Source organism: Alligator mississippiensis, chromosome 4 (assembly GCF_030867095.1).
Source record: "Alligator mississippiensis isolate rAllMis1 chromosome 4, rAllMis1, whole genome shotgun sequence".
NCBI classification, from domain to species: Eukaryota; Metazoa; Chordata; order Crocodylia; family Alligatoridae; genus Alligator; species Alligator mississippiensis.
The window spans coordinates 107,949,075-107,965,884 of NC_081827.1; the positions used below are offsets into that span (position 1 = coordinate 107,949,075).

Here is a 16,810-nt window from a genome sequence, read left to right on the forward strand (position 1 = left end):
ATTTGAATTCCTAGCACTTGTCTTGCAACAAGGCATCAATCTTAACTAACTACATCTTTGCTTGTGTGTCTATTGCAGGAAGCTACTTTGCAAGGGATGCATCTTACTCTGATAACTATAGCAAGAGTGAGCACAACGTCAAGACAATGTTTCTGGCACGGGTGCTAGTGGGGGAGTTCACCTGTGGTAACTCTTCCTATCGTCTTCCTCCCCCCAAAAGCAGTCAAAACAGTTACTATGACAGCTGTGTGAATAGCATGAGTAACCCATCTATCTTTGTCATCTTTGAGAAGTACCAGATTTATCCTGAATATCTGATAGAATACACAGACCAGCCATTGGCAGCAAAGCCATTAAGTGTTTATTCATTCAATTCATATTTTCAGCAGAATTTGTTTAACTGAGGAGAGTGCCTTCTGTCAGAAGTGGGCTTGGTTGCATTACTAAACATTAGGGCCTTGTTGCATGTTAATTTCAGGCAGCTCCTGGAGCTCTTAACCTCTGGATTGTCCACACATTAACACCTCAAACTAGTTTTAAGGATGCTTTTAAACAGCTTAAAGATATGCCACTCTAGGGCAGGTTACTCTTTCATCCACGTTAACCAGCTCATGTTCCCTTAATGTGTGGCCACTCCCTACAGGTGAACTACCCAATTTACAGCCCTCCAGGATCACAGGATGCATTGTCTCCCCCCTACCCCCTATGTGGACAAACTTTCTCCCCCCCTTCTGCCCAGGGGTGCAAGCCTGCAGAGCACTTGCCAGCTAGCCAGGTTGCAGGGCACGAAGGGGTCCAGGAGTGGGGTTTACAGGGCATAGGGGGGAACAAGGCAGGGAGTGTGATTGTGTTGCCATGAGCTGGAGTTTCCTTCCCAGGGCAGGGACAGTAGCTCCCCTAAAAATGCCTTTCCTCACCTCTCCCACTTCCCAGCCACCCCCAGAAGCACTTCAGCACCCCCTAGAACCCAATCCCAAATCCCATCGTATTAAAACATAAGACCTTCTTTAATTTGCTTCCTCTTCATTTCTTTTTTAATTTTTGATTTTATCCTTCAGTAGCTGACTTCATTTCACCACCCTTCCTCCACCTTCATTTCCTTTCCACCTTCCACTTTCATTACCCAGCCCCATTCCATTAACTCTGCCTCCCAGCTTCATTTTCCTGCCTCCCCCCACCTACAGCAGAGATGGAAGCCTGCCCTGGTTCACCAGCCCTGTAGTGGCAACTCACAGCTGTAGCTCCTAGGCAGGCCCCTGCTCACCAGCCCTCTAGTGACCAGCTCAACATGCAACGTGTAATAAGACCCTTATTCTCTCCACAGTCTCCTAAGTAACTTATGGTAGTTTATAACATAAAGGACATTTTAAGAATTTGAAAAATGTATCTTAGTGGGGTTACTTCATTTTCTCTACTTAGTTTGGGGTTATAAATCTTCTTGGCATTCACATGATTCTTGTAAGGGGACATGAAGTAACAGAATAGCAGTTGGCTGTACGACTCGTAACATGACTTATTTTTAATGCTCTATATTCATTTTTATTAATTCTCAGGAAGGGAAGTCAGATGTGTACTAAGCAGCAGGAGCAGAATTTGCACAAGCCGTTTTTTGGCAAGACATTTCTTTACTTCCGTAGAAATAGTTTTGCCCACAGAGTTGCTTTGTGCTGTTGCTTCCACATCAGGGTGACCTGCTAACATGCTCTGCTACTCTGTGGGGTGTTTCTTCTTAATACCTTGTGCTTGCCAAGGCGTAAATTTGTGTTGTAAAAATAATGCAGGGAGTCGTAAAGGACCTGTAGTTTCATTAACTACTAGTGCCATCAGCAATCTGACTTGACCTTTGGGATGCTAATAACAAGAGTGAGGTTTTTTTATGTGGTTGGAGCATCAACAGTCTGGCTGTGGTCTGTCCTCACTCTTTCCAACACGGCTATTTCAGACAGCACAACTAAGAACTTCCCTTTCGTACATTCTTCTCATGTAGACCAAGCAATTCTGCAGTAAAGACTAATGTGGAATATAGTTTCTGTTCTGCTCCTTTCCTGGTGAAAGGAGGATCTTTAAGGTGAAGATTGTGGGGAACCAAAGGTGTATGTTGTTGGCCCTATAATTGGGACACTGTAAACTATTTTTGTTGATGTACAAGGAAGTATAGAGTTGAGTTGGGTTTGAGTCTCTCTCTCTCTCTCTCAGGGTTGTATTCATTCCTGTATGGTTAACCAGAGTCAAAAGCAATCAAAGGGCTGTTGCTGAAGTAAACAGTTCCACCCTTTGTGAATGTAAGAAACGGAGACTGTGAACCTTCTGTTCACAAAGTTGTGACTTCAGAAGACAGCTGCACTTCAGAGCTCCACTCCTTTTTGGGAGGTTTTCCCTTCTCCATCTGCAATCCAATTAAAATTGCAGTCTGGATTTTTAATTACAGCCAAGAAAGTGAGGGAAGCAGGGAGAACCATTTGTGGTGGTAAATCTCTACAAAAGTCTGCTCTGCGATGTGCCAAAAAACTACCTCCCCAAATACCCCCAAATCAAAAAACAAAAACAGAAAAACCAACAAAACAAAAAGAAAACAACAAAAACCTGACATAACCCTGAGGAAATTCTACTTGGTACAGTTTCTGTACTTCTAATTATTTTGTCCTCTGGTAAAAGTTGCTCACCAGAAGCCAAGCGCTAAAGGTGGAAAGGAGCAAAGGGATGATAAAGATTGCTCATCCTTTTCTGCTGGTAACGTTGTCAGAGCATATACAAAATAAACTGTAGAACGTAATGCTGTGCTAGTGTGCTATTTCACCAAATAGGCCCTGCTATAGATAATAAACGAACAAGAATTAAGGATGAACCACTCAAGCTTTCCAGCACTTTCACTGTCTACATTTTTGTTCAGGTAGGAGAGAATGTATCATGGCATTTACTGGAAACTCAAGCTGGTGTGTACTTCAGTAATTAATTACTGTGATTATGAAAGTGAAATTTAACAATTCTGTCACTTGTTAATACAAGGCTACTGCTTAATCACCATTTTTCCTCTTTGAAATCGATGCAAGTGACAGCGCACATCTTTGGATTACCAGAAGTGTTCCTCCAGTTATAGCAGTTGCATTGGCTAGTTGTGTATTTCAAGTGCCTTGGAATTTCCATGTTTTAAACAAGAAAAAATTAACTGGAAGTTATTTTGAAACTCCTTTAATGTGTGAAGCTAAAATCAAATGTTTTATTATTGTCAACTATATGCCTTAGCTCTTTGACAGCTATAATGTATGACATCTTTTTTTAATGGAAATTTATTAAAGCATTTTGCCTGAAAAATGGGCCAGGTTAAAGTTGTTCATTATTTATCAACTATCAGCAATTCTGCTTTAAACAGGAACACAGAGGACCATATGAGTGGACACTTGTCAGTGTATGTGGTAAGTAGCAGTTACATAATGGATATGATTTAATGCCTTTCATGAGAAAAAAGAAAAGTGTTGTATTGCATCTAGTACATGTATTGGGGAGTTGTTTGTTTGTTTGTTTGTTTGTTTGTTTGTTTGAAGTATTGCAGAATAGCCTGGCTCTATCTGCATTCTAGATGCACTTTTTTGTACTTTGCAATTGTCTCCATTCACCGGTTGGTCTTCATTGGATGCATTTTTGGTGTTCAGACATTATAGAGAACATAGATTTAGCCACAACTAATAGGATAAATTCTGATCAAGATCTTTATTTATACTTGCTAGAAAGTTATGGTCAGTATTAGATCATAAAATTAAATGTTCTCATACTTGTTTAAATCCAGTCAAGTTTTTTTAAGACTCACTGAGCACGACTCCACAAGACAGTTATTGCACAGTTGACTAATTAGCTGCACAGTAAATGTCACTTATCAACATATGCGCCCCTATTAGGCTGGAGTAAACTAATTTACTCTGCAGCAGGGTAGTGCTTGTATTTCTCCAGCTGTGGAGTAAAAAACTCCATAGCACTGCATGTATAGATGCTGCCCTGGCTGGCTAGAGCATGAGGGTGCTTCAGTGTGGGGGCTGCCTGCTTGCTAGTCCTGCACTGGAGCACCCTCCTGCCCCAGCCAGCCCCTCCACAGCACATTGAACCAGATCGGAGCAGCCCTGGGCTAGCAGGCTGATTTCCCTGCACTCCCTGCCGGGTTCCCTGCCAGCCGGGACTGCTTCAACCTGGTTCAACATGCTGCAATTCTAAATGCGCTTGTAAATGCGTGCCTGGAAGCAATAAACTGGTGCGATAAACACCAGTTTATTGCAGTGCATTAATATGCATGTATAGACATGTCCACTGAAAGAATTAGATAAAAATAAATCAATTTAAGCCACTCATTTGACATTTCAATTTGTGTCCAAACAGTAAATTACGCACAGAGGAAACCACTTGAATAATTATCCTGCTGTAGTGTCTGCAATTCATGTAGCATCAGCAAATTGGGTTTTTTTTTTTAATTTCTATAGAAAAGAAGAGCATTATGTGAGAGAGGTTTTTTAAAACTATTCCCTGAGGTAAGGTTATTTATTTTGGAAGGAGATGAGTGACAGTGGTTCGAGATAGATTTGTATGTATTAAGGGAAGATTCAGTTTCAGAATATACATAAATAAAGGGACAGTGTGAGGTTAAAACTTCTAAAAGTTTTCTTTGTGACTCAGTATTGGAGCCAGCTGAAAACTTTCTTGCCCCAAATAGTTTTGTTGACTAAAGGTTTGCTTTTTGCATGAGAATTTTTAAAACAAGCTTTCCTTTTTCAGTTGTACTAGTTTTCAAAACACAGGGTGTATCTACATGTGCATTAATGTGCCATTGCTACTGTGCATTAAATTTAGTACCTCTAATATGAGGTAATACATAAATGCACAGTAGCTGACGCTAATGCACAGTAGCAATGGAGCACAATCTTTTTGTGATGCTTCATGTGCAGTAGACTAATTCTACTGTGCATTAGCATGCTTTTTCTCATGGTGCTCTAACGTGCAGTTGAATTAGTCTACTGTGCATTAATCATCTTGTGTAGGTGTGCCCCGTGAGTAGTTCTGGATATTCAGCTCCTTCCTCCCTGCCTCTTTTTGCTAGTGAAAAAATGGAATAGAATGCTGTGTCCGTTTTGTTTCTTCTCCCCTTCCCACTCCTGGGTTTTCTAAACTTTTCTCCTGTTGGACAAGTTGTAGCAGCAAAAGGAAACCTTAGGCATTAAATTTGCCACTGCGTTTTCAAAAGCTGAGGAAACTTATGCAGGGGGAAATGACAGGCTTTTCAGCTGACTGATTTTGCTACTTTTGCATGTTTTCTGACCTTCTAACTGCTAGAAATAGCAGTCAGCTGTACTTTGGGTTCCTAATAAACTTTTTTTTCTGTCAAGCAGTTATGAACTAGAGAAGCCTGTGTACAACTGATGCCATTGTAACTGGACTTATTTTTGTAAATTGTAATTGTAACAACCTAAAATTTAGGTTAACATTGGCTGCTTTTGAGTGATAAAAGTATCCTTTGAATATTTGGGTCAAGAGTGATTGAGCATAAGCAGTGAAACAGGAGTGGTTAGGTTACATGGGAGGAAAAATCAGGCACATTTATCTTTTTTCCCTAATGTGATAGTAGTGCAGCACACAGGACAACCAGGCAGGTTCGGATTTAAGACTGACCTGTTGTGGATATCAGACATGATGTTTTAGCTTTACAGTGATACTTTTTGCATATAGGTATTTGATAACACAGCCATATCCTAACAGTAAGCAAAATATCACTCTGGATGGGAGAGACAGTGAGCATTTTGTTTTGTGTAGCACATGTTTGACACCTGTAGCCTGGGCATGTTCTGAGAGCAGGCCATGTGGAAAGGGCAGCATTGTGATATTTTCTGGCAGCGGCTGCATTGGAAGAGGGGAATGGGATAGTCCTTTTCCAGTGGATATCAGGACACATGCATCCACATTCAGCAGAGATATCAGGACACATGCATCCATATTCAGCAGATGGAAGCAAACCCAGAAGGTTGTCTCTGGCCTGAGGTTGAAAAGATCAAAAAAGTATGGAAGTGGAGATAAAAGCAATGTTGGGTGGCTCTACTTAGAGTACCTGGAGCAGCGGTGGGCAAAATGCAGCCCACGGGCCGCATGCAGCCCTCCAGGCCATTCTATCCGGCCTGTGGGGCCCCTAAAAAATTTAGAAAATTAATATTAATCTGCCCCTGGCTGCCTGTCAGGTGGCCCTCAATGGCTTGCCAAAACTCAGTAAGTGGCCCTCCAGCCAAAATAATTGCCTGCTCCTGATCTGGAGGCTAGATGAGTAGTTTGTGACCAGGTAGTTATGCATCCATTTTACCAGCAAATATTCTTTGAAGCTGAACAGCAATGAGCCTGCATCTTGTTCACAAGTTTTGTACATGGTTTCCAATGTGTCATCTTCATTTTTAAAGTAGAATGATCACTGTGATTATTTGATTGCTCACTGTCAGAAATGACTGAGGAAAATCCTGTTGATGGTTTCAAGACAATGGTGGAAAGGCAGGAAGTGGAAATCTTAGAGCCTTTAATGTCTGACCAAACATTAGCAGGGCGGTGACAAAACAAGCTATATTGCTTTGTTCTATATCACTGCCTTCATTAGTTGACCTTAAACATTTTCAACCCAGGTGGTTTAAAGGCAGTGTCACCTAAAAGTTAATGCTAAGCCAATATGTGACATAAAACATTTATTTTGTGAAATGACTACAGAAAACTTGCAGTGTAAAACAAGGCAAAGGAAGTAACATTTCACATTCTTAATTAAGAGTAATTTTAAGGCATCATTCCCCACTACCCCAGGAACAGCGTTTTCAAAGCAGCAGATTACAAATGTTTTCTCTCCCAACAGTTGCATAAAAGTACCACTTTTTTACATCGACAGCTCTGTGATGAGTGCAGGTATATGTATCCATTCTGGGAAGATGTTTTATGTATAAGCTTCTCCTTATCAAGTAGGCTTTGCTTGCTATCAGCTGCCTGGGAATGACTAGGACCTCTTGAAAAGTAGTTGCATGTAATCTTAAAACAGACCTGCAACCAGATTGTGGCAGACATAAATATTTGCAGTTTCTATAGAAATTATTCATGTACCACCTTCCTTGTAACTCTCGGAAATCAGAAGCTTCATGTCTCTTCAAAGGAATATGCTAAACCTGAAATACAAGCATTCACCATGAGTCATGGATATAAAGTGGTAAATTTAGCTCTTTGTTTACAAACATGAGGTCATTTATAGCTTTTATTATGTTCAGTAGGGCTCAGCAGGACCGCTTTGTCTGAGGTGCTGTGCCCAAAAGTCATACTAATAGAGCCTCTGCTAAAATTGCAAACAATTTAATTATACATCCTTTTTTGTAGAGTCCATACACCAGGGGTGGGCAAAATATGGCCCATGGAGCCCCTAAAAAATGTAGTAAATTAATATTTATTTGCCCTGGCTCCATGTCAAAGCTGACAGGATCCAGGGGCAGTAGGACCCAGAGGGAGCCCTCAGCAGGCTTGAGCAGCCCAGTCCCACCCACCCCCAGCCATTTCCCTGCTTCCTGTCCCCGCTGTGCTCCAGCACCATGTGTCTGTGGCTCCCAGTTGCATCCCCGGACCACGGAGCATGGGGCAGTGCGTGTGTGTGTTCATAGGGCGAGTCCCTCACGCACACCCCACCATACACATTCACACCCCCCTTCGCTCTGCCGTACACAAACCCTAGCCACCCTCCCCACATACCCACACACCCACAGCTCCCACAAACCTATACCCACCCCCCACCATATACAAGAGTAAGGCTTCATTTTAAGCTATTGTGCAGTCACCTCTGTGTACACTACACAAACACGTGTGAATTAGGACAAAAATATTTTTTGGAGTCACATTAATGAATGTTGTAGCTGTTTGATTTTTTAGAATATAATTTGGTTCGTTTCTGGTTCTGAGATGGCAAAATACCCTGCTGAAAGGATTACTTCTGTGGGGAGGGGGAGGGACTTCTGCTGGCAAAGGTCAGGGGTTAGGGGGCGGGAGTTCCAGTCACAGCCCTCGACCGCTTGCTAAAACTCAGTAAGCAGCCCTCTGCCCAAAATAATTGCCCGCCCCTGCCACAGACCACTAAATACAGTGAGGGAGATAGGACCATTCCATACTCAGGTGTAATAAGAGAAGACGAAAACCATGTGGTGTCCATATCAGCAACTACTGTTTAAAAGGAAAGAGGTCCCTTGTACGTGGTTAGGAAGTAGGCAGCCTCTGGCCTAAAAATGTGACTGCCTTCCTATGTGTGCGCCTAAGAAAATGCTAATTGACTTTGAGAATTCTGTCTTGGGGCCTTGTTACCCCTAACGCTTACGAGCCACACAAATGTTTGGCTTAATGCTAGCTTGGAGTTTGAAGCAGTCATGCCTTTAGTCTAGAAAACTTGTCTGACTGGCCTCCTACCTACACAGCTCCATTTGCCACTAGAGGGCTGGTGAGCAGGGAGGTCCCTTCCAGCCCTACTTCTCTTTGCCCGACTCTCACCCACCGCAGCAGCAGCATTCTAGACTGCAGGGAAGGGGAGGTGGCAGGTCCCTCGAGAGAGGCTGGGGGGCTGCCAGAGAAGGTCGCTGCCTCCCATTCCCACCTGCAACAGTGGAGCTGTGCTGCCAAGAGCCTACAAGTGAAATGCCCCAGGAGCTGGCTGTCCTGGGGGTGAGGGGAAGCTTTCCTCAGAGAGAATTGTGGGATAAGGATCAGGTTCTAGCAAAGCAAGGGGAGGGGTTTCCCTGAGATGGGAGGGAGGGGGCAAGGGAATAGTGACCAGAGGTATGCAGGTGCCTGCTCTGTGGCCAGTGCCTGGCTAATCCCAATGCCTGGCTTCTGTGTCAAACTAGAACTGGGGTGGGGGGGAAGTGGTGATGCTGCCTGGCACTGGGGCTTTGATTTCCCCCACCTTCCCAGCCCCATCTCTACCCTGATCGCAGCCCAGCCTGAGCCTTGGGGTTACCCAGTCTGCAGACACCCTGCCAAGCCTGCTCCCTCCACTTCTGGTTACAGGCAAATGAAAGCAGAGCCCCTTTTAAAGGCACTGATGCAGCCTGGAGGGCCTGGGCAAAGGCAGAAGCAAAGATAACACAGACTCCACAAACATATGGCACCAGGCTCCTGCCCTGTCCCTTGCTCATCTGTAATGATCAGCATGCCCAATGGGCTGCCCAGTGCTTGGCCCTCAGCTACCTCTCCATCCCAGAGACAATCATGATCAGCTTCCAGCCATGGCGTTCAGCTCTTAACATGATTTCTAGGGGTAGGAGGGTTGCTGCCTGGGACTACTTCCCTGCACTAAGGATGCTCGCTTGTTTAGAACTGATCTGGACCTGTCATAGCCCAAAGGGAGATCTGACATTAACCTAAAAACCACTCACCTTAGAAGGGAGGGAAAGAAAGCAGCAGCAGGATGATGCCTTGCTTATATTTCCTTTTCTCAGCTTCCTTTCCTGCATGGAGAGTCCTCACCCTTCACCATAAGAATTATACCTGCTACCTCCAGCATAGGTTGAAAGCAATCCATTAGGTGGGAAATGTTAGCAGAAGGAGCCCGGGGCATGAGAGCCCACAGAACAGGAGGCTGGGAGAGGGGGCCACTGCATCCTAGGATACTGGATGACTTCAGTTTGAACAGCAGAACGGCTGTGGGAGCGGCCACGCAATGGAACAGGAGCAAGGTTATGTCAATTAGAGAGAATCCTTCCCTGAAGTGGCACATCTTTGAGCCTCATAACAAGTGCTTTAAAAGTGTTAACATGCAGCCAACCCAGGAGTTAAGAGTTCCAGGAGCCACCTAAAATTACCATGTAGCAAAGCCCTCAACCTGCAGCTGTGGACAATTTCTCTGTCAAATACTGCTGCAGATAATACCCATCCCTTTACAGTCACCCTTGTGCAGCTTTGTCAGGAAATGGACAGCTGTCAAAGTGACTACTGCAGTTTTTTCATTTACCCTTTTAAAATAAAGCATTATTAGTTAAACTTGCTCTAACTTGTATTTAGAGTGGTTGGCTCAGAATAAAACACAATCCTTTAATGGACATATCCCACACCTCCTGTAATACTTATCTGATAAAGTCCCTTCAGAGAGAGTTAGGCCTTTAAAACACAATGCAATTTCAATCATAATTGTCTTGCCATAATTCTTTTCAAATTTTAGTGAAAACATCTATCTTCTCCGCCCTCTTTAACTGTAGCATTAAGAAAACCTAGACTACTTGGCTAGCTGTAGAATGGTCTACGCAAAAGTGAATTAAAGAACACACAAGATTTTTATGCTCAATGCGTGTCCTGTTTTTAAGGGAGGCCCTGCTAGCTTAAATGTGGGGGGGAAAGCAGGAAAACTTTTCTGAAGGGCAGAGGAGCAGGAGATGACCTTGGATGCTGACTTTTATATAGTCAGACGAGGTTCTTTGAGTAAATGCGATCTCTTTAATTACACCAACTCAAGTAGTTGGAAAAATTCTTAGTAAGCTTTTGGGCACAAACACCCTTCGTCAAGCTGAGGAAGAGTCTACAGATGGTCTGTGCTCTTCCTGGACTTTCATATGGTAGTACATAAAATGCAGTAAAAGACAAATACTTTGTGCTCAAGTCGAAGTAAGAGGCCTGCATCCATTATTCCAGTTTACAGGTATAATGCTCTCACCACAAAATGTAATTAGAAAAATAGTATAGCATACAAGGTAGTGTGTGTACAGTAGGTTATCTGTCGAAAAGACAAGTTAGGATTTTACTTCACTGGCAAGTTTCAACAAGTCACTAAATGCCCCACAACACAAAAAGCATAGTGGAAGTACAGACTAAATCCCTGCAGCCTACAGTTACAACGGGTTCCTGTACACGCACGGGGATGCTGCTCAATACACTGTAATTATAGCACATTGCAGCAGATTCAATTAATTGAGTGCTGAAGTGTGCTAATTAGCATGCTCCAGCAGCTTCTATGTCTCATGTATTCAGCATCCCACACTTCAAAATGGGGGCGGGGTGCTTTAACTAAAGCTTGTTCAATGAGCTTTAGTTAAAGTGCCCCTGCCCCCATTTTGAAGTGCGGGATGCTGAATACACGAGACACTGCAGGCGCTTTAATTAGAGTGGCTCTCGGAGCTGCTCTAATTTAAGCGCCCCCTCCCCCTGAGCACATGTAAAGATGCCCTATGTGCCTAGAGTTCTAGCTAGAAGAAAATCCCATGACAGACAATTCCTGGTAAGCGTGGCCAGAGAAGAAAGCCGAACATATTCACTGCAACAGGCTCAATATACCATTGGATAATTAAACTATGGTTAAAAATTGCTGAACAGCAGCAGAGGGTTTAAGTTGATGAGTACCTTTCTGCTGCTACTGTGACAGTTCTCTGCAGGTAAATCTGTTACATATATATCTGAGCATACCACTAAGGAATGAGACAGCATTTTCTCTGGTCTCATTATGGAAGAGTGCTTGAATCAGTGATAAGACAAGAAGAGGCAGCTGCAAACAAGCCCAGGTCCCAGAGTGCCAACATGTGGCTTCATATACTTCAACTGGCAAAAAGGGTTATTTTCAAGGATTCAAACATGGCAACTTAAGCCTGTTTTTGTTTTTTAAACAAAGTAGAGTTTTGAGACGTACTCATAAGAGTTCAGCTCAGATACTGTCTGGTGCTGAGGGGAACTCCTTTACCTCTGAGATCTTTGGCAGAGATGTCATGGAGAATTTTGTCGTGAGCTTTTTATAATATAAAACCTTCTACACGTCCATCTTCAGAATTTCAGCCGTGGGTGCAAATGAGGCTCTGAAGCCTAAAGAAAACTGAAAACCAAAACCCCAAGTGCTTGTGCATCTGCTATTTTATCACTGCCCGTTGTCTACGTTGTTGACACCTACCTTGGTTTTGTGGTAGAACTTCCTGCAGTGACCTAGAATGGTGGCTTGGCTGTTAGCCGGTCTGGGAGAGGATGAAAGCAGCATCTAGAGCAGTGGCTCCCCACCTTTTTTTTTTGCTGCAACCCTAAATCCAGGTCACAACCCCCGCCACCAATTTACTCATGCCTGGTGGCACCAGCAGAGCCTGGGCTGGGCCGGGATCATGGGGGGCAGTGGCGGCGAGAGCCACACGGACCGTGTGCCAGGAGAGACCTGCAGGTGAGAGAGGTGAACCCCCTGTGACCCTGATTTGGGTCACGGCCCGAGGTTGGGAGCCACTGACTTAGAGAGAGCGCTGAATTAAAACTTTGCCCCAGCTGGTTCCTAGAGACATGAGAATTATAGAAAAGAAGGGCTGGAAGGGACTTCAGAAGGTCATCTACCCCAAACCCCTGCTCAAGGCAGAATCATTGCTATCCCATAACAGTGCTTCTCTAACCTACCTATGCAACCTTATCACACGACTACAATGCACACTACCCAAAACTACCCCAACGGGTCACAGGTAAAGCAAAGGGACAAGAGCTGTCAATAGCCTGCCACTTAAGGGGTTTTTAAAATACTTCAGCATATTTACACAAAAGAAATATTTGCATTCTGGATACCTGGATCCTAAATCACAGGGCCTGAAGTACAAAACAGAAAACATTTGAGTGTGGGCATGTGTGTAGAATGTGAATGTAGTCTCCGGGGCTGATATTCAGACAAGTTCGGTTGAGTGAAGAATGCATGTGTGAACTGACTTACCCCCGGAGGTTGCTTCTAGCCCACAACTTTAAGCACTGACTCTGGCAGGCTCCATTGCCGCTGAGCCAATGAACTGAATGGTGGTGGCGCCAGCTGAAAAGCACAGAAAGGCATCTACGGATGGTGTAGCAGACTGCTACACCAGCCACTTCAGCTCAACCGTGAAATTCACTCGCTCTTCTGACCATTTTAAATTCAGTAGCAAATCAGGTGCTACATCATGCTTTGGTCTGATTTTGGTTATAAGAACTTATTTAAGCAATGTCAAATGGTGTCTTATCCATCACGGCTACAACCCAAACCCCTGTCTTATCCATCATACACTAAAGTTGAATGAAATGTGCAAACCTTTAATATAAATGCCTCAATGTATTTTACAAAGGGCAGAATGCATTATCATCTTCATTCTACAGAGATGCAGGTATTAAAACACCCTGGAAAATGATTTGTTCTCTGTTCTTTGGCAGCGTCTGGAATAGGATCTAAGTTCACCTGATTCCTGTTCCTGTTCTAAAACCAGCAGACAAAGTGCTGCCTCTCAAGGTTTGTCTAGACTAGGAGTTCGTGCACATCATAAAAGCCTGGTATAGGCAAGATGACATACTCTTTTAGCATATACTAAGGCCTGGACAAAACCTTGTGTAAATAAAGGAAGTGTATGATCTATAAGACCAGTGAAGAATAAGGAGTTTTTGCAGAGACTATTCACAGTAATATACCTGGGTAAAAATTTAAAAGCTCGCAAATGGCTTAGGTGACTAAGCTCCATTAAAAGTCAGTGGGATTCAGACTGATTTTTTTTTATGTTCCCATTTACTTTCAAGACAACTTAGTGTCCTAAATCAGTTAAGTGTGGTTTTGAAAATGTTATTTCCAATCCATCCAAGCCGGTGAACAAGAGACTTGTGCTGTGAATGTTTCCCGAATGGAGATGTTACTTTATCGAGGTACTATCTTAATGTAGACTCCATTTTTGGGTCCTAAAGTAGCTATAGACTTCAGCTGCAAAGGAATCTGAAAGAGAAAATAAATTGCACCTTTTGAACACTTAATGCGCATGTGTAAAACTTCCACAAGTTCAAAATGACAAAGTTTCCCTTCCTAGAATTAGTTTGTATAGGGATTATTCTAGCAATTGTAGAGAGTCCTTATTATAGTCAGCAGTTAGCAGCATAATGTTAAATATAATTTATGAATAGAGACTTGAGACAATGACTATTGGTGCATTGTATAAATAGCATAGAAAAAGCTCTTTAGAACTGCTGAAGATATAGCACTTGTCATATTTAGTAACATGCATATACTGAAGTACCCGTCTATTTAAAAAGACAGATACACACATCTTGATAGCACAATTTGCCATTGATACTACACTGCTTTGGGCCATCTGCAGATCTGGACTGCAGGGTGCAGACAATTTTGTTTTGATTAAAAACATAATAAATTATAAAAACGCTGTTTTGGTTAAAATAGTGCAACTCAGACTGGCATTTTTATTGCCTGAAGCCACACCAGTGTTCCTCAACACAATAGGCAGGCGTGTTTCCCGAGCCAACAGGTGCTTCCCTTAAACCTTCATCTGTACAAACCTGGGTCTCTGGACACGTTTCAAATCTGAACTTCTGCAAGATCCGCAGCAGGGTCATCTTTGTCTCCAGCAAACCCATTCTCAAACCAATGCAGCTGCGAGGACCTGCCCCAAATGGGAGGTATGCAAAGGGGTGGCGGTGCTTCTTGGCTTCTGCTGTAAACCTGCAAGGTGGAACAATTGGAAACCAGATAAAGAAATGTGTTTTTTACTGAGCTTGATTTTAAATACTGTCTGAGGTCAATGGTTAGTAGCAGCAGATTATGCTCCTTCCCACTGATGCCCTAACATGTCCTTTGTTAAGTGCTAGTTCCTATTCCCAGATAGACTAGCTGTATTTTTCTGTTTTAATCAGGTCATTACAGATAGTTTAAACATTTGTCTAAGGAATAGAAGCTACTGAACACTACTTCAGGCCTCAAATTTAGACCCCATGCATAGATGAATAAAGACCTTGCAGCTGACAAAAGCTAAGAAAATAACAAATTTTATCTTAGAATAAAGAACAACACCTGCCTCACCAAAGCAAAACCAGTGTGATCTGGGACAGCCCAACTTGGATGATCTTCAGGACCCATGCTAAGAAACTAAGCAACCTCACATCCTAAGCTTGTTGCCATAGCATTTGGAGTCATGGAGGAGAAAAAAACCTATGCAAGGGAAGTTAAACAGCATTCATTGCAGATGCTTGCAACAGACACTCCGAGTAGACTGGACTAACCAGACAATTAACGAATGTTGAAGTATGAGAAGAGATGCAATCACAAGCAGTGGACTTACCTCAGCTGTGTCCTGAGAGTGCTGGATAATGGGCTACCCAAACAGGCCAAGTTTTGTTAGTCTGAAGACAAAAGGAAGCCAGCCTGACCTAGAGGGCCCTCTGCAGCACCATGGACTTCTCTTCCAGAACAGGTCTGCCCCAAAGCCAGCTTAGCCATATATAGCTGGGGAACTGCCACTGGCGCATAAGGGAAACTATGGAGCCCCTTCGCATATATATACAAGGGTTTATGATAGCTGCTGCCCCTGTACTTGAGGTCTGCAAAGGTCCAGAGACAGGTGATGAATGTAGTAGGACTTAAATGTGGTGAGAGATTTGCACAGCTATTTTAAGACAATACTTATTGAGCTTCTTGCTTTAGAAGCAAGAAGGTTTTTTGATGCATTGTCTCTATTAACAGTAGTATCTAGACACTAGGGGTGCCTATACACAAGCAGGGAGGCTGCTCCAACAGGCTGTAATTCTGATTTCATAAACTCCATAGACATTAGGGCTGGAAGGGACCTCGGAAGATCATCAAGTCCAGCCCCCTGCCCAAAGGGCAGGAAGTCAGCTGGGGTCATAGGATCCCAGCAAGATAAGCATCCAGTTTGCTCTTGAAGGTGTTCAATGTAGGCGCTTGAACCACCTCCAGCGGCAGGCTGTTCCAGACCTTGGGGGCTTGGACAGTAAAGAAATTCTTCCTTATGTCCAGCCGGAAACGGTCTTGTAATAGTTTATGACCATTCGACCTAGTCGTCATCCCTTGGGGCGCTCTGGTGAACAAACGTTCCCCCAGATACTGGTGGTCACCCCGATAAACTTATAGGTGGCCATCAGATCACCCCTGAGCCTGCGCTTTTCCAGGCTAAAGAGCCCCAGGGCTCTCAGCCTGTCATCGTAGGGTCTGCTTCCCTGACCTCTGATCACGCGCGTGGCTCTTCTCTGGACTCTCTCAAGCTTCTCCACATCCTTTTTGAATTGTGAAGCCCAAAACTGGATGCAGTACTCCAGCTGCGGCCTCACCAAGACCGAGTACAAGGGGAGAATGATGTCCCGGGATTTGCTTGAGAAGCATCTATGGATGCAAGCCAGCGTTTTGGTCGCTTTACTAGCCGCAGCATCGCATTGCAGGCTCATGTTCATCTTGTGGTCAATGATGACCCCCAAGTCTCTTTCTTCCATAGTGCTAGCCAGCATAGCACTGCCGAGCCTATAAGGATGCTGCGGATTTTTCTTCCCAAGGTGGAGAACCTTGCATTTATCAGCGTTGAACACCATCAGATTCTTGTCCGCCCACTTGCTGAGCCTGTCCAGGTCAGCCTGGATCACCCGCCTGTCTTCTGGTGTGGATGCTTTGCCCCTTGATTAATCAAGTCCGCTGGAGCATGGCAATTACCGTGCTCCAGTAGCCTCCCACGTCTCATGTATCAGCGTCTCTGCACTTCAAAATGGCAGTGAGGGTGCTTTATCTAAAGCTTGTTCGATAAGCTTTAGACAAAGTGCCCTCGCCACCATTTTGAAGTGTGGGGTCACTGATACATGAGATGCTCCAGGTGCTTTAATTAGAGTGGCTCTCAAAGCCACTCTAATTAAAGTGCCCTCTTCCCTTCCCCACACTCCTGGAGCACACGTATAAATACCCTAGAGGCCCTTAAATGAGATCAGGACCCTACTATACTAAGCATTGTACACAGTAAGAAAAAAGTCTTGTGTCAAGATGAAAAGGACTTGAAAGCAGTAACCAGAATTATGGCATCTGTAATAAAAAGTGGCTAGT

The 16,810-nt window shown here is 43.7% G+C and overlaps 2 protein-coding genes across 6 annotated transcripts in view; one reads left to right on the forward strand and one right to left on the reverse strand.

Annotated features, from left to right (window-relative positions):
• The window catches only part of LOC102565366 (protein mono-ADP-ribosyltransferase PARP12), a 36,954-nt gene extending 33,639 nt beyond the window's left edge, over positions 1-3,315 (forward strand). The window contains exon 12 of the mRNA XM_059726449.1: positions 79-3,315. Coding sequence (XP_059582432.1) covers positions 79-404 — 326 coding nt within the window. The 3' untranslated portion in view covers positions 405-3,315. The remainder of the gene's footprint in view (positions 1-78) is intronic.
• Positions 3,316-6,683: 3,368 nt separating this feature from the next.
• The window catches only part of TBXAS1 (thromboxane A synthase 1), a 374,873-nt gene continuing 364,746 nt past the window's right edge, over positions 6,684-16,810 (reverse strand). For all 5 annotated transcript variants that reach the window (XM_006275179.4, XM_019489677.2, XM_059726452.1 and 2 more), the window contains 2 exons: positions 14,272-14,434; positions 6,684-13,696 (listed from right to left, as the gene is read on the reverse strand). In XM_006275179.4, the coding sequence (XP_006275241.1) occupies positions 13,622-13,696; positions 14,272-14,434 (238 nt within the window). In that variant the 3' untranslated portion in view covers positions 6,684-13,621. The remainder of the gene's footprint in view (positions 13,697-14,271; positions 14,435-16,810) is intronic.